We start from the raw sequence: 26,514 nt of genomic DNA, 5'->3' as shown, positions 1-26,514 counted from the left end.
CCCTAAATATTCTTTGGGGGAAAATATAAAAACACATGTCACATAATTAACATTTCTAGCCATTTAAAAAAATATATATATGAATTCACATTCTTAACCACTGAGTTCAGCCATCCACATTCTCAGACAACTTACTGGATATAAATATGGACTAATGTAAACATACACTTAAATATTATATATCTATATACTATTTCCAACAAGGTAAACAAGGCACTTAATGACTGTAGGATCACCATGGTGAGTCTTACTGGCTTTTCTTGCTGTAGCTAATTCCTTGAGCGTTCTGTTCACACAGATACATGACAGGAATTTCCCTTTGCTTCTTATTGAATCAGCCCCATCCCTAAGCTGATGCCATCTGGCATCCAGATATTACTGCTGCCTTCTGCCTGCTTGCTTTCCTTCTTCTTCTTCCTTTTAAATGACTCACAACAAGGTTATGTATGCCAATATGCTTAAGGTCTGAATATTGTGTTGAAGCACAAAAATGTTTTCCTAACCCTGTAGTAATGCTGTTAACTAAAAATTGAATAAGAGAACTCAAGACTTCCTAAGTGTAAGATCAAGGCCCAGAGGACCATCCAATCCTACCTTTGAGAGGATGGCACTGTTAAGACTCTTCACCTGGTGTGTGCCAGGTTTGACGGAGGGATGGCTAGTTAAAATGGATGTGTTGGTCATGTAGTGCCCAAAGGAATCTCCTATTTCTTGTTCTGAGCCAGCCAAGCAGAACTCCTGGCAACTAAAATAAATATGGGAGGAATCTCGCTACCCTAGGTGCCCAATTAGTCCTCCCTTCCTCTCCGTGGAATGACTCATCGGAGCAGAAAGTCTAGAAAGAAAAAGTCAGGGCATCTGAAGCATCCAGACCATATCTTTTCCTTACTCCTGCCTCCCTTAACAGAGACATCTTCTAGGGCATTGGATGACCTGAAGGAGTTAAGGAAATGAACAATTTCCTTCCCATTCCAAGTTAGATCAGGCTTTTTAAGAAGGTAAGTTTATTAACTTCCTGTACAGCAATAGCAGATGAGCTGTCTTTACATGTCGTAGAAGCCACCATAGTATCACTTCTGCTCAAGAAATTCAGCTGTCAAAGTGGTCATAATGTGTACTCGGCTTGAGGTGGCGTGATGTTTAAGCTCACTTCTCAACAAAGACTGAAAGTAAGGTATACAAACAGGAGATGGGAAATCAAATTAGTAATTTCTTTAGCTTCTATCTGATTAATGAATATAATTTTTCTACCACATTGTAGTTCGGATCTCTCACCAAATAAAAGTAAAATTTTGAGGGTTTAAAAAAATACCTAGAAAGTGACTCCTGCATATTTGTCAGTGGAAGCAATGAGCTGGCCTCAATCTGGAATTTAGATTCGTCAGCTGGAGGCAAATTCAAAAAGATACAGTTCGAGTAACAGCAAAAGAAAATTCCATCAGTCTTTTTCCCATCTGCTGAGGATAAAAACCAACAATTTCTAAAAGTATGTTTGAATGAAGCTACAGCTTTATAAGATGAATCTCAACATACTCAGTACATTACCATAATGTGACCCCATCTCAATACTTATTTCAGCTCTTTTATGAGACTGGTATCTGTCTTTGTAGCTCCTGTATGGCATTTAGTTCAGTGAAACAACACCAGTACATGCTTCTGTTCTATACAGTTTTAGTTATTTATTGGCAGTTCAGTTTTTAGTTTTTAATCATAGTTTTCTTCTAAACATATCTTAGTGTGGTTGCTTTCCACCATATTTTTGGCCAGAGTGTTAACCAATTATTGTTTTTTTTTTCTTTTGGGGGGTTATCAAAAACATCTAATATTCAATAAAAGTCTCTCCAGATGATAAAGACTTTAAGCTACTGATTTTCTTATATTATTTAATGAGACAGGCTGGTGATAATATTTTCATTTCACATAAGGGGAAATAAATGATATTTGCTGTTTTACTACAGAACTCTCCATGTTAGATGGAGCCAAAGAGAGAGATAATAGTTCTGGGCCACTGTTCCTGCTTCTCTGTAGTTCAGAAGTGACAGCCACAGCTTCTAAACATTACCATTTAATTTAAGCAATGTGAGTTTCACTGGTAGGGGGAAGGAAAGACTTGCTGACAGTATATCATTTTTTCATTATACTATGGAGAGTAATTATAGGTTGCTACATACATTCAGAAACTCGTCTATGTGGTTTGTTTAAAAAAAGAAAGAATTAGGACCATGTAAAACTATGATTTTTAAATTCAAAATCAATAAAAAAAAAATAATGTGACACGTAGGACCTTTCCCAGGGTTCAGTGCACTAAACATGTAAAGGGTATTACAATGTGGAAACCATATACCTTTCATTACATTATTCTACAGCTGTCATTTATTTCATTTTGGTATAAAAGTAATTGTTCTGAGCATAATAGTATACATTTCCTTTACCCGGCACCAGCACTCCAATTACAACCTACTTCAGTTCAGATTAATCATGCCAAGATGGCACTTCCATTACACCGAGAGTAAAATTTAATAATCTAATATATGGCTGTAGTTTTAGTGGCTGAAACTATGTGTTTAACTATGTTAGGAATTTTATTGTGGTGAAAGTTAAAACATAATGCACCTTAATCAGACCTTTAGTGGAAAACCTCCATTACGGAATATGGTTGACCACGTTCTATGAATGCTTCTGCAGAAGCATTAAACTCCACTTACAGCTTTCATTTGGGAGGTATCTAATAATGAGAAAGATGTGTAATTATTGATGTAAGATGTTTTGATTCAATATCAACTTTGTAATACTATTTAACCTCGGTCATAATGCAATAGTACTTACAAGGTTATGCTTTAGACCAAATGACAAAATAGTGTACAGGAGAGCAGTGTTTATTTAGGTAAATTAATACATATCTGGATTTAAACCTATTGAACCTAAGAATATATATAGAGTAACTAGCTCCAATTACATGGCATCTTTCTGTGCCTTAAATAGGACCTTAGGGGATTAAAGAGTTAATACCCCTCTAAAATGATCTTACTCCCTCTTCAGCAGTGAGAAGGTCTATCAAATCAGGTACTGGCAGGAGAGAAACAAAAAGTTTTAAGCCTTCACATATTCACGTAAACATTGTACTGTACTTTTTAACCACTACTTTCCTTCAAAGTTCTGCAATGGTTAGTTGTTTTTCTCTTAAAGGCTTTTCTCGTACAAGTAGAAAAAAGCGCTGTACTAAATTTGTAGTACAGAAATAATTTGTGTTTTGCTTATTGTCCTTTTAAATAATAAATGTGTTACTTAATGTGTGAACCATTTTTCTGTGACACCAAGTGACTGAACACCATTTCTTTACAAATGAGTTTTGGTAATTATACCAATCTGTATTTTGGGTGATTCAGGAACATAATTTGTGTTCTGGCCAACTATTAGATTCAAACAGGATGTATCTGAGAAAATTCTAAATTGCTTTTGAATATATAGATTACAATGTTCGTTTATATCTGTAGTAAAATTTAAAGTATGGTTGAATTTGGAAACCATTTCATATTCAACATGCTACACTGTGAGCTCCTGGAAGGGGGGTAACATGTCTTATACATCGATGCATAGCACAGAGCCTAGTACTTAAATAAACTAGAAAATCATCAATTTGAGAAACTGTTTAGGTCATAAATGAAATTCATCAATAAAATGCTTCCCCCTTATTTAAAAAAAGTGATGCAGCACAGATGTCTATGAGTGTTTTCTAGTAGAATCAATATACAGTTATTGATCCATCAGTCAATTAATCTATATTTGTCTGTTCCCCATTTCCTCCTCTTATGAAGCATCTGGAAAGTCTATGCCTAGTAGTCTTACAAAATTCATGGTCTTGATAAAACTGAGCAGGTATGGGACCATGATCAAGTGAAGGAAAGACTTGGTATTTATCCGATACCAATCCCAGCAGGAAAGGGAAAAAAAAAGCTAATAAACTTTCTTTGCCCTCAGGTACATTTTACTAACCCTTTAATTTTTTAAAATTAATTTCTTTATTTTTTTATTAGTTTCAGGTGCACAAGACAAAGTAATACTTAGACGTTTATCATTTATATCCTTCACACTGTGTGAACTTCCCTCCCCCCATCCACTATCCCTCTGACATCGCACAGAGCCATTACATTTCCATTGTCTCTATTCCTAATGCTGTATTCCGCTTCTTGTAAGTATATACATACATACATACATACATACATACATACATACATATATATATATATATATATATATATATATATATATATACACACACACACACACACACATATATAAAATTATAGTTGGCATTCATTATTGTTCAGCTTCAGCTTCAGGTGTACAGTGCAGTGATCAGGCATCTACATCATCCCTGAGATGGTCTCCCAAATGGGACAAGTGTCCATCGGATACCCTACAAAATCTTTATAACATTATTGATTACATTCCCCAAATTAATTTTCAAAACCTTGTGGCCATCTTGTGATTACTGACTGTTTTCTAATCCCCTCACCTTCCCCCTTATCCCCAACCCCCCTCCCATCTAGCAACCCTCAGTTTTTCCTCTATGTCTCCAAAACTGTTTCTGATTAGTTCATTCACTTATTCTTTTCTTTAGATTCCACATATAAGTGAGATCATATGGTATTTGTCTTTCTCTGTCTGACTTCTTTCACTTAACATAATGTTCTCTAGGTCCATCCATGTTGTTGCAAATGGTAAGATTTCTTTCTTCTTTATGGCTGCGTAATACTCCATTGTATAAATATACCACAGTTTCTTAATCCAGTCGTCTACCGAAGGGCATTTCGGTTGTTTCCATGTTTTGGCTATTGTGTATAATGCTGCAATAAACATAGGAGTGCATAAAGATTTTTGAATTAGAGTTTTGGATTTCTCCAGATAGATACCTAGGAGTGGAATTGGTGGATCATAAGGTAGTTCCATTTTCAGATTTGTGAGATACCTCCATACTGTTTTCCATAGTGGCTGCACCAATCTGCAATCCCACCAAGAGTGCACAAGCGTTCCCTTTTCTCCACATCCGTGCCAGCACTTGTAGTTTGTTGATTTATTGATGATAGCCATTTTGACTGGGGTGAGGTGGTATCTCATTGTGGTTTTTATTTGCATTTCTCTGATGGTTAGTGAGGTTGAGCATTTCTTCATATGTCTGTTTGCCATCTGTATGTCCTTTTTAGAAAAATGTCTCTTCATGTCCTCTGCCCATTTTTCAATTGGGTTGTTTGTTTTTTTGGAGTTGAGTTGAGTGAGTTTTTTATAAATTTGTGATATTAACCCCTTATCAGATACATCATTGGCAAATATCTTTTCCCATTCAGTAGGATACCTTTTTGTTTCATTGACGGTTTCCTTTGCTGTGAAAAAAACTTTTTAGTTTGATGTAGTCTCGCATGTTTATTTTTTCTCTTACTTCCCTCGTGCGAGGGGATATATCAGTAAAAATCTTACTCCGGGTAATATCTGTGAAGTTTCTTCCTATATTTTTTTTCTAGGAATTTTATGGTTTCAGATCTCACATTTAAGTCTTTAAGCCATTTTGAATTTATTTTTGTATATGGTGTAAGGAGGTGGTCCAGCTTCATTTTTTTGCATGTGTCTGTCCACGTTTCCCAGCACCATTTATTGAATAGACTGTCTTTACCTCACCGAACATTCTTGCTTCCATTGTCGTAGATTAAATGGCCATATAGGCATGGATTTATTTCTGGACTGTCTATTCTGTTCCACTGATCTATGTGTCTGTTTTTATGCCAGTACCATGCTGTTTTGATTACTGTAGCCTTGAGGTATAATTTGATGTCAGGTATTGTTATACCTCCCACTTTGTTCTTATTTCTCAAGATTGCTGAGGCTATCCGGGGTCTTTTATGGTCCCATATAAATTTAGGATTATATGTTCTATTTCTGTGAAAAACGTCATTGGTAGTTTGATAGGAATTGCGTTGAATATGTATATTGCCTTAGGCAGTATGGACATTTTAACTATATTAATTTTTCCTATCCATGAATATGGTATGTTTTTCCATCTATTTGTATCTACTTTCATTTCTTCCTTCAGTGTCTTATAATTTTCTGAGTACAGATCTTTTACTTCTTTGGTTAAATTTATTCCCAGGTATTTTATAGTCTTTGGAGCAATTGTAAATGGGATTGCTTTTTTAATTTCTCCTTCTGATGTTTTATTATTGGTATATACAAATGCAACTGATTTCTGAATATTAATTTTGTATCCTGCTACTTTACTAAATTCATCTATCAGCTCTAATAGTTTCTTGGTGGACTCTTTAGGGTTCTCTATATATAGTATCATATCATCTGCATATAATGGTAATTTTACTACCTCCTTACTGATTTGGATTCCTTTTATTTCTTTTTCTTGTCTGATTGCTGTGGTTAGAACTTCCAGCACTATGTTGAATAGAAGTGGAGAAAGTGGGCAACCTTGCCTTGTTCCTGATCTTAAGGGGAATGGTTTTAGCTTTTCCCCATTGAGTATGTTAGCTGTGGGTTTATCATATGTGGCCTTTATTATGTTGAGATACGATCCCTCTACTCCCACTTTCTTAAGGGTTTTTATCATAAATGGCTGCTGGATTTTATCAAATGCTTTTTCTGCATCTATTGATATGATCATGTGATTTTATTTTTCATTTTGTTAATGTGGTGTATCACATTAATTGATTTGCGGATTTTGAACCACCCTTGCATACCAGGGATGAATCCCACTTGATCATGGTGTATGATCTTTTTAATGTATTACTGAATTCTGTTCGCTAATATTTTGTTGAGGATTTTTGCATCTATGTTCATTAGAGATACCGGCCTGTAGTTTTCTTTTTCTGTGGTGTCTTTTTCTGATTTGGGGATCACGGTGATAGTGGCTTCGTAAATAGTGTTTGGGAGCCTCCCCTCCTTCTGGATTTTTTGGAAAAGCTTGAGAATAGGTGATAATTCTTTTTTGAACGTTTTGTAAAATTCACCTGTAAAGCAATCTGGTCCAGGGCTTTTGTATGTTGGGAGATTGTTGATTACTGATTCAATTTCCCTGGTGGTAATCAGTCTATTCAGGTTTTCTGTCTCTTCTTGAGTTAGCCTTGGAAGGTTGTATGCCTCTAGAAAATTGTCCATTTCTTCCACATTGTCAAATTTGTTGGCATATAGTTGCTCATAGTAATTTCTTAAAATTTTTTGTATTTCTGCGGTGTCTGTTGTCACTTCTCCTCTTTCATTACTGATTTGATTAACTTGGGTCCTCTCTTTTTATTAATGAGTCTGGCTAAAGGTTTGTCAGTTTCGTTTATCTTCTGTAAGAACCAACTCTTGGATTCACTGATCTTTTGTATTGTTTTTCTGGTTTCTATTTCATTTATTTCCACTCAGATCTTTATTATCTCCTTCCTTGTACTCCCTTTGGGCTTATTTTGCTGTTCTTTTTCCAGATCCCTTAAGTGTGAAGATAAACTGTTGATTAGTGATGTTTCTTGTTTCTTTAGGTAGGCCTGCAATGCTGTGATTTTCCCTCTTAGGACTGCTTTTGCGGCATCCCATAGATTTTGGGTCGTCGTGTTTTCATTTTCGTTTGTCTCGAGATATCTTTTGATTTCTTCCTTGATCTCCTGCTTGACCCATTCATTATTTAGTAACATGTTATTCAGCCTCCATGAATTGGTGTCTTCCAGTTACTTTCCTGTAGTTCATTTCTAATTTCATAGCACTGTGATCAGAGAAAACAATTGGTATGATTTCAATTTTCTTAAATTTATCAAGACTTGTTTTGTGGCCTAACATATGGTCTATCTTGGAAAATGTTCCATGTGCGCTTGAGAAGAATGTGTATTCTGCAGCTTTGGGGTGAAATGCTCTGAAAATATTGATTAAATCCAAGTGGTCCAATGTGTCATTTAAGGCTGTTGTTTCCATATTGATTTTCTGTCTGGAAGACCTGTCCCTTGTTGTCAGAGGTGTGTTGAAGTCCCCTACTATGATAGTGTTACTGTTGATCTCTGTCTTTATGTCAGTCAATATCTGTTTTATATATTTAGGTGCTCCTATGTTGGATGCATAGATGTTTACTAGGGTTATGTTCTTGTGTCAGATTGATCCCTTTATTATTATATCGTGCCCATCTTTGTCTTTTAATATGTTCTTCATTTTAAAGTCTATTCTGTCAGCTATAAGTATTGCAACTCCAGCTTTTTTCTCATTTGCATTTGCATGAAATATCTTACTCCAACCCTTCACTTTCAGCCCGTGTATGTCTTTTGATCTGAGGTGAGTCTCTTGTATACATCATATACAAAGGTCTTGCTTTCTTATCCATTCAGCCACCCTATGTCTCTTGATTGGAGCATTTAATCTGTTTACATTTAAAGTGATTATTGATAGGTACATAGTTATTGCCATTTTTAAATTTGTAGTTAGATTGTTTCCATCTTTCTTCTATTTACCGAAGTCCTTTTAGTATTTCTTGCAATGCTGGCTTGGTGGTAATAAATTCCTTTAGCTTATTCTTTTCTGGGAAGCTCTTTATCTCTCCATCAACTTTAAATGATAGCCTTGCTAGATAAAGCAATTTAGGTTGTAGGCCTTTGTTTTCCATCACTTTGAGTATCTCCTGCATCTCCCTCCTGGCCTTCAATGTTTCTGTAGAAAAATCATTTGATAGTCTTATGGGAGTTCCCTTGTATGTAACCCTCTGTCTTTCTCTTGCTGCTTTTAGGATTCTCTCTTTGTCTTTAACCTTTGCTATTTTAACTATAATGTGTCTTGGTGTGGACCTGTTTGGGTTTATCCTGGTTGGAACTCTCTGCACTTCCTGGACTTGTATGTTGGTTTCCTTCATCAGGTTAGGGAAGTTTTCGGACATTATTACTTCAAATATGTTCTCAATCCCTTGCTTCCTCTCCTCACCTTCTGGTATTCCTATGATACACATGTTGTTGCGTTTGATGTTATCCCATAGGTCTCTTAAACCATCTTCATCGTTTTTTATTCTTTTTTCTTTCTGTTGTTCTGTTTGGGTGATCTTTGCTAACTTGTCTTCTAAGTCACTGATTCGATCCTCTGCTTCATCTAACCTGCTGTTAATTCCTTCAAGTGAGTTCTTTATTTCGGTAATTGTGTTCTTTAGTTCTAACTGGTTGTTCGTTATGATTTCTACATCCTTCTTTATGTCGTCTCTAAGTTCCTTAAACATTCTTATCATCAGTGTTCTGAACTCTGTCTCTGATAGGTTGGTTACCTCTGTTTCATTTGGTTCCATTTCTGGAGGTTTCTTCTGTTCTTTTATTTGGGACATGCTTCTTTGTTTCCCCATTCTGGCTGATTCTCTGTGTTTGCTTTGATGTAGTAGGTAGATCCCCTAGAGTTCTTAGTTCTTGCTGGGTTATCTTATGTAGTATGTGTCCTTTATATTTGACTTGCACTACTTCCTTCTTCTCCTCTGCGTGTGCTCCCAAGGTGACTCTTGTGTTGTGTATATTGTCCTTCAAGTAATCCTTGCACGAGTCTCATAGCTGTTCTGCGTGATGAGCAGAGAGTCCTTTGATGGGTTATAGATGTCCCGTTTATGATAAGATGCGGAGGAGAACTCAAAAAGTGTGCCCAGTTCCTGCCATTCCTATGACGTCACTCCTAACCCTTTAATTATTGATGAGTGGCTACATTACAAAGTTGGGAGATAAAGAGCTTGAGTGGGCCGCGCCCCCTGCAACTAAGATTGAACATGGCACCTTGAGCTGAGCTACTGCTGAGCTCCTGGATGGCTCAGTTGGTTGGAGCGCATCCTCTCAACCACATCGTTGCCAGTTCGATTCCTCGACTCCCGGAAGGGATGGTGGGCAACACCCACAACTAGAAAACGGCAACTGGACCTGAAGCTGAGCTGCGCCCTCCACAACTAAGATTGAAAGGACAATAACTTGACTTGGAAAAAAGGCCTGGAAGTAAACACTGTTCCCCAAAAAAGAATAAAGTCCCGTTCCCCTTCCCCAATAAAATCTTTAAAAAAAAAAAAGAAAGAGTTTGAAAAGCTGCCCAGACATCCACATCAAATCTACATTATATCATTGGATGCAGTTTGGGCCTTCTCACCTTTGACCTCTTGGAAAAGAGAAGGTCAGATTTTGGAGAAAACAGTAGGCACTACACCTTCATTTTCTTATTTCAAAATTGAAAAGTATTTAGAGAGCACTCATGTTTGGAGAAGCACTTTGAAACAGATAAACCTCCAATCTGACAGCCCCAAAGCCTCATTTCACCCTTGGTAAAAGGATTACCCTTAGTTCAGAGGAGAGCCACAACCAGTGGGACACTGCTTTCTTTAAACCAATCAGCCTCAAAAGCAAAACAACTTGTGCTTTCAAAACTTACGAAGGCTCTTCGGACACAGCAGCTCCTTCTTCTAGTTCTTGAGCTTGTTTATGCCATGGCAGCTTGGCCTCTACTGGAAGTTTCTCTGAGAGTTAAAAGAGAAGAGGTTAGAACCAATATGGGATTTCAGGGAAATTCCTCTTTTCCCCCTCACCAGTTCTTGATTTTGTACTACCTACTAACTAGGTTGATAACAGCAAATGATATGTTTTTAGGTAAATTTCTGCCTCTGATATTAGTTACCAGGTATGATAAAAAAAATATGGTGAACATTTAAATAAAAAATATTTATTACAGTTAAAGACACATTGCCATTAATCCCCCTCAAAATATTTCCCCTTGCTTGGAACACACTTATCCCGTCATTCTTGCCACTTTCTGAAGCAGTGCTGGAAGTCTTCTTTCGTGAGTGTCTTTACTTTATCCTCCATTGTGACAACACTCCATGTCACACATTGCTTCTGGTATGTGGCAATTCCTTCAAATAAAAACATTACGGTGTGTCCTCACCACCTTATTCACCAGATTTGGCATTGTGTGATTTCTGGTTCTTCCCCCAAATCAAAATGATCATGAAAGGTAAACGTTTTGAATCGATTCAGGACATCGAGGCAGCCACAACAGTGCAACTAAAGACACTCACGAAATAGGACTTCCAGAACTGCTTCAGAAAGTGGCAAGAACAACGGGATAAGTGTGTTCAAAGCAAGGGGGAGTATTTTGAGGCAGATTATTGGCAATGTGTTTTTTACTATAATAAGTTTTAAAATTTAAACATTCACTGTATTTTTTTTTTAACACCCCTCATATACCAAGAAAAAAAGAATCAGATTTTAAAATGTTCAGTAATAGTGGTCTCTGTGTATACTCTTCCTCTTTATTATGTTGAAGAGCAAAGAAAAGTCTTTTTAGTTTGAAAGTTGTGACTCTAGGAGTGCTAGCTCAATATGTGTATAAAGAGTCATCAAAGTATCTTTTCACTATTACCTGTTGAAAAGATAGAGCAATATTTACCTTTAAAAACAAACACAAAGTACAACAAATCATATTATGACACTTCCATAAATTCTAACTTGTTTTTCTTTTGCCTTTTGGCTAAGTGTGTGTGATCTATACCATATTGTCAAAAACAAACAAAATTGCTGATATTTTTTATATCACAAAGCACTGCTTTAGATATCTGATTCATTGAGTATCACCCCCAAGGCTCACTGACAATTAGAATACGAGCAACTTAAGTCCACAACCCTTAATTTGACTTGTTTCACCTATTTATATAGCTTTAGCCAAACAATTCAGAACAAACTTCGTAACTACTTCCTGGAAAAAAAAAATGTGGAGGAGAAAAAAAAGAGGGACGCTGTAACTGCTCCTACAGAAGTAACTGCCAAGATTCCCATTCTGACATATTTTATTAGTATCATTTATAGGCATACTTGCTTTATAGTATAAGCCAGTGAAGCTCTATCACCATTTTATAACATATAATTGCAAAGATGAAAGAAATATGTCTTTATATGCATACACCATAGAATTATATGGCATTTTAATGATGTTTAAGTAGAGCCAGACTCACTACTTAGTTGTGAAAATCTAGGTTTTATTTTTGATAGTTAACCACAAATTGCTTTTCTTTTTCTGAAGTGGCCTGGTAAAGAGAGAGTTAATGAATAATTGACTATTTCAAGATAGCGGTATCAGTTCTTGTCCTCTAGATGCAACAATTGTTTATAGTCAGAAAACAAAGTGAGTGAGAGATATAATACTACCAAAGCCAAAAGGATTTGCTAGCATTTTAGACACAGTGGTGCGGTACCTACTTAGGCAACATTTCACAACTAACAACTTCTCCCAACTAAATGACTCAGTCAGTGATGCCACATCTGACAGCGTGAGCCATCTCTGACTTTCAATAATGAGGCATTCAGCTTGGCACTAATAGTAGGCTTGTAATACTTCATTGTCTATTTGAAATGAGTCCTGTCATATGCACCAGTGACCACTTCCTCCCATATTTGAGGATGGTTAATGGTAGTCAAGAGTTGAAGATAACATTTGTGGAAAACTTACTATATGCCTGGCAGTGGGCTAAGCATCCTATTAGCATTATGTCTCATTGAATCTTTGCATGATCTCTGAGGTACTTACTATTATTATTCCAATTTTACAGATGAGAAGACTGTAGCTTAGAGAGAGAGGTGTACTGATTAAAACTAATCAGCATTTCTGGTATGTTTTTGTTTTGTTGTTTCCTTTTATATCAGTAATTTAGATTTCACATGCCATTCACTCCCACCAAGGGAAAACTATAGTATAATAAAACATTACATTATGGCTGATTTTCAGAGAAATGTAATGGTTTAAAGAAATAAATTAAGAAACAAATGAGAATCATATTTAATATTAAAAATAGGAAGAAGCTTGTACTAAGAAGTTCTTTACTTCTGAATGGTTTGTGATTTTGGCTATTTCACTGACATAGATTATAACAATATTAGCAGAGTAGTCAGATTAGTATTCATACTAATCTGAGAGACCCAGTGTAATTAAAATAAATCTTCCTCACTAAGTAGAACTTTTCTAAAGCTTACTTTTAATAAATTATTTGTAATATTTATTAAATTTTGATTTATTCCAATTTTTCATTTTGAATTATGCTTCGGGAATCCGGTCTCATAATATTGTTTTAATTTTCAAAGTAAAAAGCCACAGCTTTCTGTTTCATCAGTTTGAAGTATGAGGCTTACCACTGTATTTCAGGCTTAGCAATATAGACACTCTTAGATTCACTGCATTGTGTTTTAGCAGAAAGAAGTTTAGCTAGTAAGTCATATATTTCTACAATATGTCTATAATCTCCTTAAGCAGATATTTTTCAGCAGCAGTCTTCAAACAACTTTATGACCCAAGAGATCACTGTATAAATATGCAGTGCTTAATAACAATTTTCAAGCAAAACTATCTGAAAGATTAACAAAAAATGAGTTAAGTCCACTTAAGAGAGTCTAAGTCACAAAGAACAGTTACTAAAAACACTTGGGATACTTAAAAATATTCTAAGGAATTTAAAACAGCACCTGGGTACACGTAACAATGAAAAGACTGATAACACAGCACCTGCCACGTTCGTTACCTTTGGGCTTATAGCAGGGGGTGGGTATGACGCATTCCTCTTTGACGTGGGGCTTGGTTTTGGGGCTACAGCCTCCTGTGTGCATCCCACGATGGTCGATGCAGAGAACCACACGATACCGGAGGCCCTGGCCACATGTCACCGTGCACTAGAAGGAGACGCAAGAGAGAGAAGACTCACAGGCAAAGCCTTGTTTACTCGTCTGCATTTCCCACCTGAGGCTTTTTTAAAGGGCTGCTTTTTACATAAGAACTCCTGGTGGATTTATACCACTTTTTAGCCATCCTGGGGTCTTTGTTCTGTTTGGCTATGTAGGGTGCAGCTGGCTGAAAGTTAAATCATTTTCAATTTTTTAGTTTTGGATTAGTCAGTCAGCATTCCTTAAGCACCCACTGTGCAAAATCCCAAACCAAGCAGTGAAAAGGAGTAAAGGAAATGTAGAGCGTGCCCAGTTTTGATTACCAACACTGCATTTTAATTTTATGTAGTCACTTTGCTAATGATTGTTAGGTCCAACATATGGGAGATGCTAGCTCCCACATGGACGTGAAAAGTTTTCTAATGGTCATCATAGCTAATTTATATTGCAGCATGGCTGATCCAATTGATTACATTGACATGCAAAGAAGTGTTTAAAGGACTGATTCAATGGCCAGATGTAGACAGCACCTCAGTGGTTCTATATGCCCAGGGTCAAGTCTAGAAAAAGAGAAACGTCCCAGCGCTGATCTGCTGCCACAAAGCCACACAGCTGAAATGAAAAGTCTGTTGCCATCTCTGTGGCTGAGGGCACAGTGGTTTACCTTGTCTTTCCATCTCCTTTGCCATTTCAAATCTTTTTGCATTAGCAGACAGGAAACTGCAAATCAAAATCTTTTTATGTGTAAGCTGCCGCAGCAGCTTTCCTAACATCCAGAATGTATTAGTTTTAGTTATTCTATTTCATCCCCATTCTGATTATTTTGTGATTTCATTTCAGCTTTTTTCCAATAATAAACATAGCTTTAATTTTAATCCACTCAGATCCTTTTTGGATAGAGACAAAGGATAAGGAAAAAAAAAAAAAAATGAAACCAAACTTTTGTTCTACTGAGCTCTATCGCCAGAGCAGCTTTCACAGATTCGGGATTAGTCATTCGGCCTCAATGACTCTTGATAGACATGTGCTTCCCCGTGCCCTTGAGGGAACAACGTGGGGAACGAGAAAGGCTTCCTGAAGTAACTTGAAGAAAGATATGTCTCTATTTACTCATTTACATTTGGCTTTGCTGGAATCGGGGCATGCCTACTCCAGGACCTAAACTGGTAGGCTTCTAGACACCTCAAAAGGAAAAGTGGGGAGCTGCATAGGGTAGCCGGAGGTCATGATGACGAGAGGGAAGAGTGGACTTATTTTCCTAACGAACAAAGAAAGAAGGCACAGTTACCGGAGACCACTCCTGTGCCAGCCATTTAGGGCAGTCAAAAATGTTGCAGGGCTGCACGATGGGCATCTTAGGGGTGTACATGCATTTCCACTCTTCCACTGAGGTGACATGCCCCTGGATGTCCTCCTCCACACAGGAAACTGCCCGGCTCTGGATGCCCCCCCCACACGAGGAGGAGCACGCTGTCCACGGGGTGGCCTCCCACCTACAGAAGCAAGGGGAGTCATCAGGGCGGACATGCACATTGCCAAACCTCCTTAGTGACCTCTGTGACAAACCCATTCCCAGTGCCTATTGGGGCCATCCGGTTCTGACAGGCTATGGTCCAGAGAACCCAAAGGCATCTACTGCCTGAAATCTGACAAGTAAGAGAGGAGTTGATGTTGGCAAAAGTGCTCTGTAAACCTTAAAGCTCTATGCAAATGTTAAGAAATTACTGTTTTGAGAGTTGTTCAAAAGGATATCTGTGCTGTCTGTAACGTACTCAAAGGAGGGCTGTTCAGTCCGTCTTCCTATAGTTTTAATATATAGTCTTTGTGTGTGTGTGTGTGTGTGTGTGTATAATATATTCTTTTATGTTTTATAAATGTATACTGTGCATATATATTATATACTTTTTTATTAAACCATTAAATATTTATGTCAAGACTGAAATTGGTTAATGAGTTAACACTAATAGTTTGCACCTGGGCTGGTCCTCTTTATTTTCAATGCAATGCTTTATTACTTAGCTCCTGGATACTTTTACATGAGAAGCTCATGAAAGATCAAGGTAAACCAAACACTCTTTCTCCCTTTCACAGTCATCAGTTTTGACTACATGGAATCAGCACAATTCTGATGTTCAAACCATGCCATCATTAAACTAAGGAGGAAACGTGTTAATATAGGCACTACCTACTTGCTCTCTAATTGTTGAGGGACACTGTCAGTTAGCGTCCCCGTAGTAAGAAACGCCTGGAATTGTGAAGAAATTTGGTTTTGGTTGGCGAGCTAATGGCACTGGAATTTAGAAGTTAAGTAAGGGGAAAATAATAATATTATCAATAATATATAAGAAAATTCCATTGATTTTTTCATATCTCTACACAGCTCTGAAGCATTGGGGACCAGATGCAGAGAGGTAGATTTGTCTGATTCTTTTCTCTCCTCCTGTAGATTCAGCGAATGTTGAAGTTTCAAAAACAGAAGCATTGGGACTGAGCTGGTCTTTCTTGCATGCATTCTGCTTGTTGATGAGGATTGCTAAGAAACTTTAAGATTTCTCTTAGAATTATGAGAGATATCATTTTAATGAGAGAAACACAAAGTGTCACCACGTTGATCCACTCGAATAGTTACATTTAAAAATATTGCACAGGCATACCGTGGAGACATTAATTATCCTATAAGTAGGATTTCATGTACATTGTGATCTGACTTCTCTTGTGCATGAGACTAGATAATGTGTGTTTCCCAGTTACAGAGAATTTTCTTCCATGTTTTCTTTGACTGCTCAAGTGTAGGCAACAACTGTTATCTCCACTGCCAACAGCCTAAACTTGTTGCCAAATACAACATTTTCCTATGCATATTTCCCCAGGAGACACATAAGAAAATGTTATTATGGGGAAACTGAGGTTCTCTGTTTAGCCCTTAGGAAACTTTCTGGTCCCTTTCAAGAGAAAGAAGCAGCTCTATAGAGAGTTTCTCTTCCAGAAAGGTAAGACCAATTCTCATTTGTCTCCACATACATCTCTGGAGAGTTTCCCTCTGGAGGTGGAAAACAGGTCTACTTCAGACTGCAACTGGGCTGAAAGTGTAAGTGCATACTCACCTTGGATGTGATCTGAGAGTCTAGTGGGAATATGTTTTTGAATGTACATTTAATCTCTTAGAACATTAGAATGCCATAAAAAGAGCACATTTTCTAATTGGTACTCCAACATCTCTAAACTTGACACTTCTTAAGACAGTGTGATTAATTTCTGTCACCTCAACACTTGGCCCTGACCTATAGTGTAATTTCATAAACAGTAATAAGTATCCTTTTCAATGTCAGTGATCACAGAAGGACAAATAATGCTAGTATTATTTAAGAATTTATAGGATGGTTATCGCATGCAACTACAGTTCTATATGTGAAAAATTATCATGTGAATCCTTACATAATAATAGGGTTATGAGGAATTTCAAAGCAAAACATGTCTGGTGCTTTAAAAAAGGTATAACAAAAGGTGAGAGGATATCTGTTAGGATATCTTAAAACAGGGACCAGCTAAGTGCTGGGAAAAGAAAGCACACCCAAGAGTCTTGCCCTGAAAGAATAAGAAATGAGTTCACATATCATATATTTTAACTCCTTTGGCCTTTAATTTTTTTAAACACATAGTGTGTTAAGTTTAAGAAATTCTCAAGATTAAGAATGATGTGAAAAAGTTGCATGTATTAATTATGAATTAAAGATAATTCCTCAGACTGCATTCTTATGTTCAGATAAGTGTTACAGTCAAAACTGAAGGCAAGAAAGAACAATCTGAAAATTCATTGATTGTGTTTTGTATCTACACTGTGGTTTTAGGCTAATTTAAATAATTTCAGTAAGTAAGGCCTTCTGCTTTGATCAACAGGAAGCTGCCATGTAAGAATGATTTTTCAGCCTTAATTCTTCTTATGGAATGAAAACATATTTGTGGAAATAGCTTCCATTTACGAGGATTTTATTAATAAAACATAATATTTAACTTTAGAATTAGTTCAGAAACAGAAGTGCGAGGGGTAAGAAATATAGTGTATTTGCTGATTGTCCTTTCCCCTTGTGATGCATGGACAGGCCCATGTGTACACAGGACAGGTGCAAACGAACACCAAGGAGGCTCATTTCAATCTATTATTGAGAATACTGGCTTCAGGCATTTGGGGGAAATCCGAATACAGAAGAAATCAAGTTTAACCTAAGACAGGCATTAATTATACCAGAGAAATATAAACAAGAGAGATCATAGATATGTAAGAAATTTAGGAGTGCCACTACAGGAAAAACATAAACTTGATGTTGCTCACCCTGACATTCAATTTTGCCTTTATCTTGAAATACACGGCCTTCACACAAAGAGACACATGTGTCTTACGGATACTTATTTTATGGATACAGAAATTGAAATCAAATGAAGTCTTGGTTCAGTTAATCTTTTTATATTTTCATTCCACTATTTTTTCAAGAAGAAGAGTGTATAAGTTTGGATCTGGATCAAATCAGCAAAACGACACAACAGAAGCATTCTAACGCTATTTATCATCTTTATCAATATAGTCATAGGAAAGTGGGAGACAGCTGACTACTGAGGTAACCCCTCAGTGGAAGAGCTTACAAAAAAACCCAAACAACTATATATAGTATAAAATGAAGGCCTTCTCTACGTGCTACCATTAGAATGGTGAAAAGTGTTTCCTGCCTGTCATGGGAATTGTTTAAGTAGAGGCTAGATGACAACTTGCACTGGTGTATATGTATTATATAAATATCTAAGTATGTGTATGTGTGTGTGAGAATACATATGCATTAAATACACATATGTGCATATTTGTGTAAATACGTGTCTATAGATGTATGGTGCATGGGTGTGATTTTGGGGAAGGAGCAGGAAAATGAAGCATCGTTGGGGAGCTAGGATAGACGACCTCAAAAGCCTCTATTTGGATTCCAATTCATTAACAATTTTGGAGATTTTTCAATCAAACTTTGCTTTATTTTACAGTTCAGAATAAAATTATTTCTGGGCTTGTTTAGTTTGAGATTGAGAAAACTACTGTGGATTATTTGCAATTACTGTATTTGCGATCTGATTTAAACCCTGGATTCTAAATAGCAGCTGACTCCCTGAAGTCCAAATAAGCCAAGAGAATAGAGCAAAGGTCTCTCTTGGCACAGTGGTTATTTCAAATCCAGTTCTAATTTCTGCTACCTGGGGAGTTGTTTCCAAAGTGGCTGACAATACACTCAGTACAAATACAGTAACTACACTCAGTAGCTGGCATACTTTTCAGCTTCTCCAGTTTTCTTATAAATATATTAATAAAGACAACAAGTTCTTTTAAAAGTTTCTTGATAACTTCTATTATTTTGTCCAGTTTTAAAAAATACTGTATTATAAAAAGCACCACAGTGCACGGAATTTAAAATGTTTTTGGGGAAAAAAAGTCCCCACAAACGTTCTGAACAATAAGGATATAAAAAAAAACTGCCTTTTTGTACTTACTTATAATTTCTTTGGAACAAAAGAGGAGAATATTTAAAGCCCCTGTTCAGAGTAATACCACATCTGGAATTCCACATTTGTGGTATTGCGATAATACTTCAGGCAGTGTTTGTTTAACAGTTAGCAACAGTGCTTTAATGACTAGGGTCCAATTGCAGAGGAAACACAGAAAGGACAAAGGGAGTGAAAGAAAGACATAACATAAACCCATACACTGTAGCTAATCAGAGTGAATTACTGTGTCCACTCCAGTGGAACATGATCCTATCTTAAAATGGTTTTTGAATGACAAGCTTCCAGTCTGAGCAGGCCGGGATTATTCCAAAGCAGAGCTGAGGACAGATGGCAAAATACGCTATCTACCATCTTTTTTTTGCAGAAAAACACACAAAATCTCTATACACACATGAGAGAAGCAGAAGACTGATTGACTAATTCTAGCATCATCAGGATGATTGAGTTACGTACCGAGGAAGGGGATGGTAGAGGTCATAAGGCATGATCTGCTTGTATCCGTCACTGTTAGGAACAATAATGCCAACCCTCTGAGTAGAAGGTACACACAATAAAATAAACACTAAATGATTACATTATACACATTATTTTTTAGACAAATGCAAAACAACATTCATAAATTGTCTCTGAAAAACAACACGAAAACAGTTCAGTATCTTTATGGTAGCATATGCTCTAAGATGGGGCAAGTTCTTTGCAAGGGCACCATTTACTGTAATGAGTTCTCTGATCCAAGCAGGAAATACCATTGGAAAGGGTGGTGGCACGAAAACTTGGCACCTCATTCTTAACTATGACACAATAAGCTTGTAAATGTTCTTTAATCTCCCAAATTATACATCCTATGAGGTCATTATTATCATCATTGTTAATGTGACTTCCAGATGCTCACTAAGCCATTATATTTACTGTCTCACTTCTGATGAAAGAGAGAGCTATATATAAGGGTACGTACCTGGGAACTGACAATACTATATAATGTGATATATAACCTAGCAAATAGGTTTCTTCTCTTGGCAGATCTAAGGATTTTAGTAATATCTGGAAAGCAGCCACTTGGTTACTTTATAAAGGGAAGGGGAACTAGTGAATATAACAGGCAACTATCAACAAAAGCAAGATCCCTACCAAAATAAGGGTGGGCAGTTAAAATGAGATAATAAATATGAAAGATCTTTTCTGTGGTCTATAGAATGTGATATAATGTTAACTGCTATTACGGTGGTAGTTGTGATTGTCATGACTGTTGTTGGTGTATCTAGTGCCCTGGGAAACCTGTGTAATTTAGAGATAGAGACTAAAGAAGATGTAAGAAATGACATGAAAGGCTGTATGGCTAATAGGTTCACAAGAAATGATCTCATAGGATGTGTGGAAGACCCCAGAAGCCTTTAGGACTCCAATAACCTACATTAACCTACCTCACTTATTTCAGCTAAAGCCTCCAATTGGCAAGACTTTCTTATTCCTGAGTCCCCTTGACTTGTGGAAGATTCTGACTCATGCATCTTAGATGGAAACAGAGCCTCCATCAAGATTGGGAGACAGAGCTCAATACCCAGACATCAGCCTGGGGCAAGACATCACAGGGCATGGGAAGAAGGCACTTATTTTGCAAATGACAAATGACAAGAAGTGCCTCTTTTGAACCCTGAAGGAACTCATGTATTTTACATGTATCCCAGGATGGTTGGCTATATATTTATATATACATATTTAATACAAATGTTTATATTTATATTAAATAAATTAAGACTTTCATTTTGATCCCATCCTCTGATATAGGATGGTGTTATATATGTGAGTGTGTGTGTATATACATACATATATATATATATATATATTTTTTTTGTTTGTTTGTTTGTTTTGTTTTAATGGCTTACAAACCTAAGCTTTTGGGTAGAAAAAGGGTGAATTGGTCATATTATGGATCACAAAGATAAAAAATAGCAGTACATGGAGGTCATGGGGAAATGGAGATTGTAAGGAGGAAACATGGAGTAATAAAGAGTGTAGTTCCTAAAGAAATTACTGAAAGGGAAGGGGATACATAACAGAATTAAATTTTAAAGAAAATGGGAGACAAAGCTATGAAGATAAATTTCTATTTCCAAGAGAGACAACCATTGGAGTACTAATTGACTTATTTATCTTACATGACTAAATTTTCTGTTTATTTGTATGACTAAAGTTTTTGTACTCAGTTGTATGACTAAATTTTTATGATGTATGTATATGTGTTACACTTAAGTAAAAATGTTCATGAAACTGAATGCTGTCTTTTGAGGAAGCTCAAAATTTCATGGCTCTAACTAAAACAAGAATGGAATGAATATTAATATTAAACTTTTCTCCCCAGTTTTCCAAGTTATAGAAGTTTCCTATTGTTTTCTAGCCTCTTTTGGCAGACAAAAAATCGGATGGGAAAGGCTATTTCTGTCCTCTGTTAGAAGCATGTGAGCTCCTCCTAATAAATCTTATATCCAGCAATTAAGGGAATTTTCTTTCTAAAAGAACTATATTTTAATGAATTCCAACCTTCCAAAATTATTCTAATAACTTGGGACATAATCTAATAGTAGTTAATTAAGGAATAAGTCAAAATGACTCTGCAGTTATATTTTAGTTATACCTGCATCAATTTCTAAATGCAGAAATGCATATCATTACCTTCTTTCCAGAAAAAATTTATGGCTGTAATTTGTCAGCCTCAATATTAGAATCAACCGTTACAGATCTTTGCCAACTGATTTATCAGCTGATGATATTTAAAATGGAGGCAGTAATATTGAAGGAGACAGACTAGAAAAGAAAAAAAGGAATAAAAGGGGAACGTGTGGAATTCAAGATGTTGGGCTTTGCTTTCAACTGATTTAGAAATTACGTTTTTGTTTGCACAAGGCGCTTTAAACTTCGATTCAGCAAAACTATAGCTATATTTGTCTTTCTATGGCATGGGTCATAGTGAAGACTCATAAAATGACTCTATGGCACCTGTGAAAACAGAAAGATATCAAAACAATGGTGCTCTGTCCAGTCCTGTTCATGCATATTCGTGTGCTGGCTCTGCTCTCTCTTGGGGTTCATGCCATGGCCCCGCCTTTCACCACGCTGTCACTGAGGGCCAGGCAATGTGGCCGAAACTAAACTTTCTATTGCTCGCCTTTAGGACACTGGTCTTTTATCTTAGGCAAAGTGTACGTATTGAAGAATCAAGAAAAAGGATGTCATTTTGGGACTTGAAGAAGTTCTTCCCATGTTACGTCTTGATTTGTATGTGTATGCGTGTGTGCACATGTATTCTTACATGCGTTTATACGTGTGGGGAGTGGTGAAGGAGGTGAAAATGATTTAAAAAAATAACCACAAAGGGAAGACATTAAGAAACAGTTGTTTGGGGATGAAACTGCTCATTCTTTATTGTCTTAACTATTCTGACCACTCATGCACTTCTTACATTGGGGAGTGAAATGATTCCCTCTTAAATCCCCAACATAAGCAGTTGTGGTGGGAAGCAGAGAAGATGAGGATGAGGAAATGGTCATTCTGGACTCATGTGGTGTAAGTGGAAGAAAGATTGCACCTGATCCTCACAAAGCATACACCTGGCTGAACTGTCCACTGACAGGAGAACGCTTTAGTTCTGATGGGCGCATGTAATGAAATATTATGCAGTATATCAACATGAAGCCTTTTGAACCATTTTTAATGACATGGAAAATGTTCAAATGTCAACTGAAAACAATTCAATATAAGATAGAATGTACAATGTGATCCATGATACTGAGAAAATTCATGTATTCATGTCATCTATACAACCATTTTCATAAAGTCTCTATAGACGTGTGTGTATGAGTATATACACATATGTACAGACAAATATATTAGAAAAACAAAATAGTTGTTTGCTCCTGGTGTTTGATTTATGGGTGTTTTTGCTTTCTATTTGTTTGTTTGTTTCTCTGTTTTCCAAGTGTTCTATAATGTACAGTCACAGGAACTAGAGCATCCGAGTAAAAGAAACTTCAGGTCTGAGAAAGTATAAGACAGAAACATTTGGAAATATAAAGTATAAATGAGGCCATTGCCTCAAATTCCATGTGTTGCTTAAAGGTTATTGAGACTTTGTCCTGAAATTATCTCAGAACCTATTTTAGAGCTATATCCATGACTTTAAAAATCAAGCCATATTCAGGCTCACATTATTCAGTTGTAGAATTTATACATTGTGATAAATCTCTCCCTCCGAGAAAAATCCTAATATAACGAACTCTGTGGGCACCTAACTTGCGCGGTTCTGGGTTCTTTGTATAATGGAAATGAACCGTAAAGAGTCCCTTTCAGGGTTTTAACTGTTCTTTCCAGTGAATCTCTCAGGACCCCTTGCCTCTTTTCCTGGGCTGCAGAGCCTCATTTCTGACTTCCCGACAGTTGGATGTGCTCTAGGTTTTTCAAGTTCAGAGCGCCCAGACGATTCATTATCTTCCCCTGTAAAGTGCTTCTTCTCTCGGACATAAGTTGGGGCCCTTCTGCAGCAGTCTGCTAATGGATCTCTCTTCCTGCAGGCATTGCTTCCTCTAGTTCAGCCTGCTCACTGCTGTCATAGCAACCAATATCTTACTTCCAAACTCAAAATTCTTAAGTGGCTCCACAAAGCCCAATGACATTTCTTTCTTTTTTAAAAAATTAAATTTATTGGGGTGACAATGGTTAGTAAGCTTACATAGGTTTCAGGTGTACAATTCTATAATATAATACATCATCTATATATCACATTGTGCGCTCACACCAGAGTCTGTTCTCCTTCCATCATCATATATTTGACCCCCTTTGAGGAGGGATGGTAGAAGAGGGCCAATGAAATTTCTTAGTCAAGTGCTACCTCTTCTAAAGCCTTCTCAACATCCAGCCACACATTCTCTCTTCCTCTTCCAAACACCCATAGCACTAACTCCTGTCATCACTTTTAACTATGTACTGACTTCTAACTACGTATGAGTTTTCTTTAAGCACCATGGAACAGAATCCGTATTAGTTCTTTACTACATCTCCTAACAATCTCTGCACAGAGGCAATTAGTAAGCACTCATGCAATAAAATCATGCCACTGATGTGCAGACACAAAAGCAAACAGTACCACTATGTTCCAAAATTAAAGCAAACAAATAAACACAAGGTTGAAGCAACTCCCAAACTGCCACTCACTGTGCACATTTTCAGTCCCACTCCTTGCTTTCCGCTAGCTCTGCCATCTGTGTGAGGGAGGGTAGTTTGGCAGTTTAGGAAGGCTGCTCTGGGAGGCAGAGAAGACTGGGGGATCTGAGGCAGACGAAGGCCAGCTTAATGGCGACTGTGCTTCTAGCTTGTTTGGCTTACTCTATATCTCCTCTATTGGATAGCTCCCAGAAATAGCCATGACAGCTTTTTAAAATTGTCTCTTCCCTTTCTGTCTCATGTGTCTTTTACATACCATACTGTTTGTAACTGTACAATGCCACTCCCCCAGGGCAGTCTTGGGGCCCTGACTCTAGGTGATTCTTTGCCTTCGCCAAGGTACCAAGCACAGAACTTGGCATAGGATAGGTACTCAATAATAAGATGGAATGGAATTGTGGGTGGTGGAAGTTCTGGCACAAAAGAGAGTAATTCATCTCCTTGCGACAACTCCAGGGTGATAGAAACCAATCTCTTTCTAAGGAACAGTATAGAACGGGGCAGGAGAGAAGTCATAAAAAGTGGGAAGAGACACAAGTATTTGTTTTTCCATGAGTGACAGAGCACAAAAGGATCATGGCATGACGAGGAAAAGGACCCCTCGAGGAGTTGGCATATGGAAGGTCAGTTCTCTCTGCAAGAGCTGTGTGACCCTGAGTGAATCACTTCTGGACTTCTGATTTGGTCGTCAGAGAAATTCAAGTATTGGATGAAGTCAGGAGTTTTAATGTGAAGTAAGAATGGGTGCCTGGAAACCCATCTCATGGGACTCTGTCTTACCTGTCCCCTTCCTAGTGGCTGTTGAAAACAGAACTTGGAGCTCTGTGGACCACAAACTGAAAACCATTGAAATAGACGATCATCTAAAAAAAAAAATCTCTCCTACTCTAACATTTGGTGACATGAAACAGTATGTTTTCCTATTATTCAAAGAGCCAAGTTGGGATTCAGCAAATGAGAACATATTTTGTAAATAATTCACAATTTTTCAAAACCATAGTATCTACTAGGCAACATTTATTTATTTATCTTTTAGAACCAGACCAAAAGAACCCTACTTCCTTGTCTAGGATTTGAAAACATTTTTAAGGCATATATTCATTTTCCATTATAAAACTAGAGAGTTTTTGACCCAAAACTTTAAAATTTCCTCATATCTATATTTCTGCGGTTAAACATTCTTGATATTAATGAATGCAATTTCTGAACTGCTTTTAAATAAGTGGGACTAATGTTTCCTTGGGCTTTGTTTATCTCTTCCTGTACTATCCCAAGTGATATGGTCATTGTTGGGTTTGAGTAAACACCAGTATTTTCACGTATACGAAAGGGGCTTGCTTAACCTGGGTGTGAGGTAAATTCAAAGACTCAGAGTACCAACTTGGCATTGATACAGTTGGCAGTTCTGTGGTGGTCATGGGGGTCTATGTTGGGTTTAAGCCAGATCTAAGAGGTTGCTGAAGGCATTGTGAAAACACGGTGCCTGTGGAATATGATGGCACAAATGCTGCACTAGAGATCAGGTTACCTGAGTTCACGTAGTATAGGAAATACTCTGGAAATGGAAGCACTGAGATCCATGACCCAGCTTTCTCTTGCTCACCTTAACTTGGGGCAGGTCACTTACACTCTTTGGGATTCAGATTTTTTTCATAAATATAGATGATAATCATCCATAAATATAGATGATAATCGCTGTCCTGCTAACCTTCTAGGGATTATAAAACTGAACTGAGATAACGATGTGAAAGTGTTGTATCAGCTTCAAATGGAAGTAACACTGGGCAAGCCATTTTACAGGTTTGGTACTAATTTAAGACTAATAGCTGACTTTCGTTAATTACTTGGCACCTTGCTAAAGCTTTACAGGCCTTGTCACATTTATTCCTCACAGCTACTCTTTGACTCATTCTATAGATGGCAAAAATGAGGCCTAGAGAAGTAAAAAAGCTACTTAACTAATAATGTTAAACTGATAGATTGGGGTTAAAAATGAGGATGATGGTGATACCTGTTCTATTAACTGACAAGTTCATTAAAGAATTGCATCAATAATTATACTTAATTCTTTTAAATGTACTATAATAAG

General features: G+C 37.0%; 1 protein-coding gene across 3 annotated transcripts in view; it reads right to left on the bottom strand.

Annotated features, from left to right (window-relative positions):
- Positions 1–26,514, bottom strand: part of ADAMTSL1 (ADAMTS like 1) — an 891,281-nt gene that overhangs the window by 187,902 nt on the left and 676,865 nt on the right. For 2 of the 3 annotated variants that reach the window (XM_074330337.2, XM_019739192.3), the window contains 4 exons: positions 19,665–19,715; positions 14,959–15,163; positions 13,532–13,679; positions 10,399–10,483 (listed from right to left, as the gene is read on the bottom strand). In XM_074330337.2, the coding sequence (XP_074186438.2) occupies positions 10,399–10,483; positions 13,532–13,679; positions 14,959–15,163; positions 19,665–19,715 (489 nt within the window). The remainder of the gene's footprint in view (positions 1–10,398; positions 10,484–13,531; positions 13,680–14,958; positions 15,164–19,664; positions 19,716–26,514) is intronic. The other variant, XM_074330338.2, reaches the window with a different exon arrangement.

The sequence above is a fragment of the Rhinolophus sinicus genome, chromosome 16 (genome assembly GCF_057876585.1).
Source record: "Rhinolophus sinicus isolate RSI-liver-muscle chromosome 16, RSI-T2T, whole genome shotgun sequence".
In the NCBI taxonomy this organism is placed as follows: Eukaryota; Metazoa; Chordata; class Mammalia; order Chiroptera; family Rhinolophidae; genus Rhinolophus; species Rhinolophus sinicus.
The sequence above is the reverse complement of the archived record's forward strand: the minus strand, read 5'-3'. Positions and strand labels throughout refer to the sequence as shown.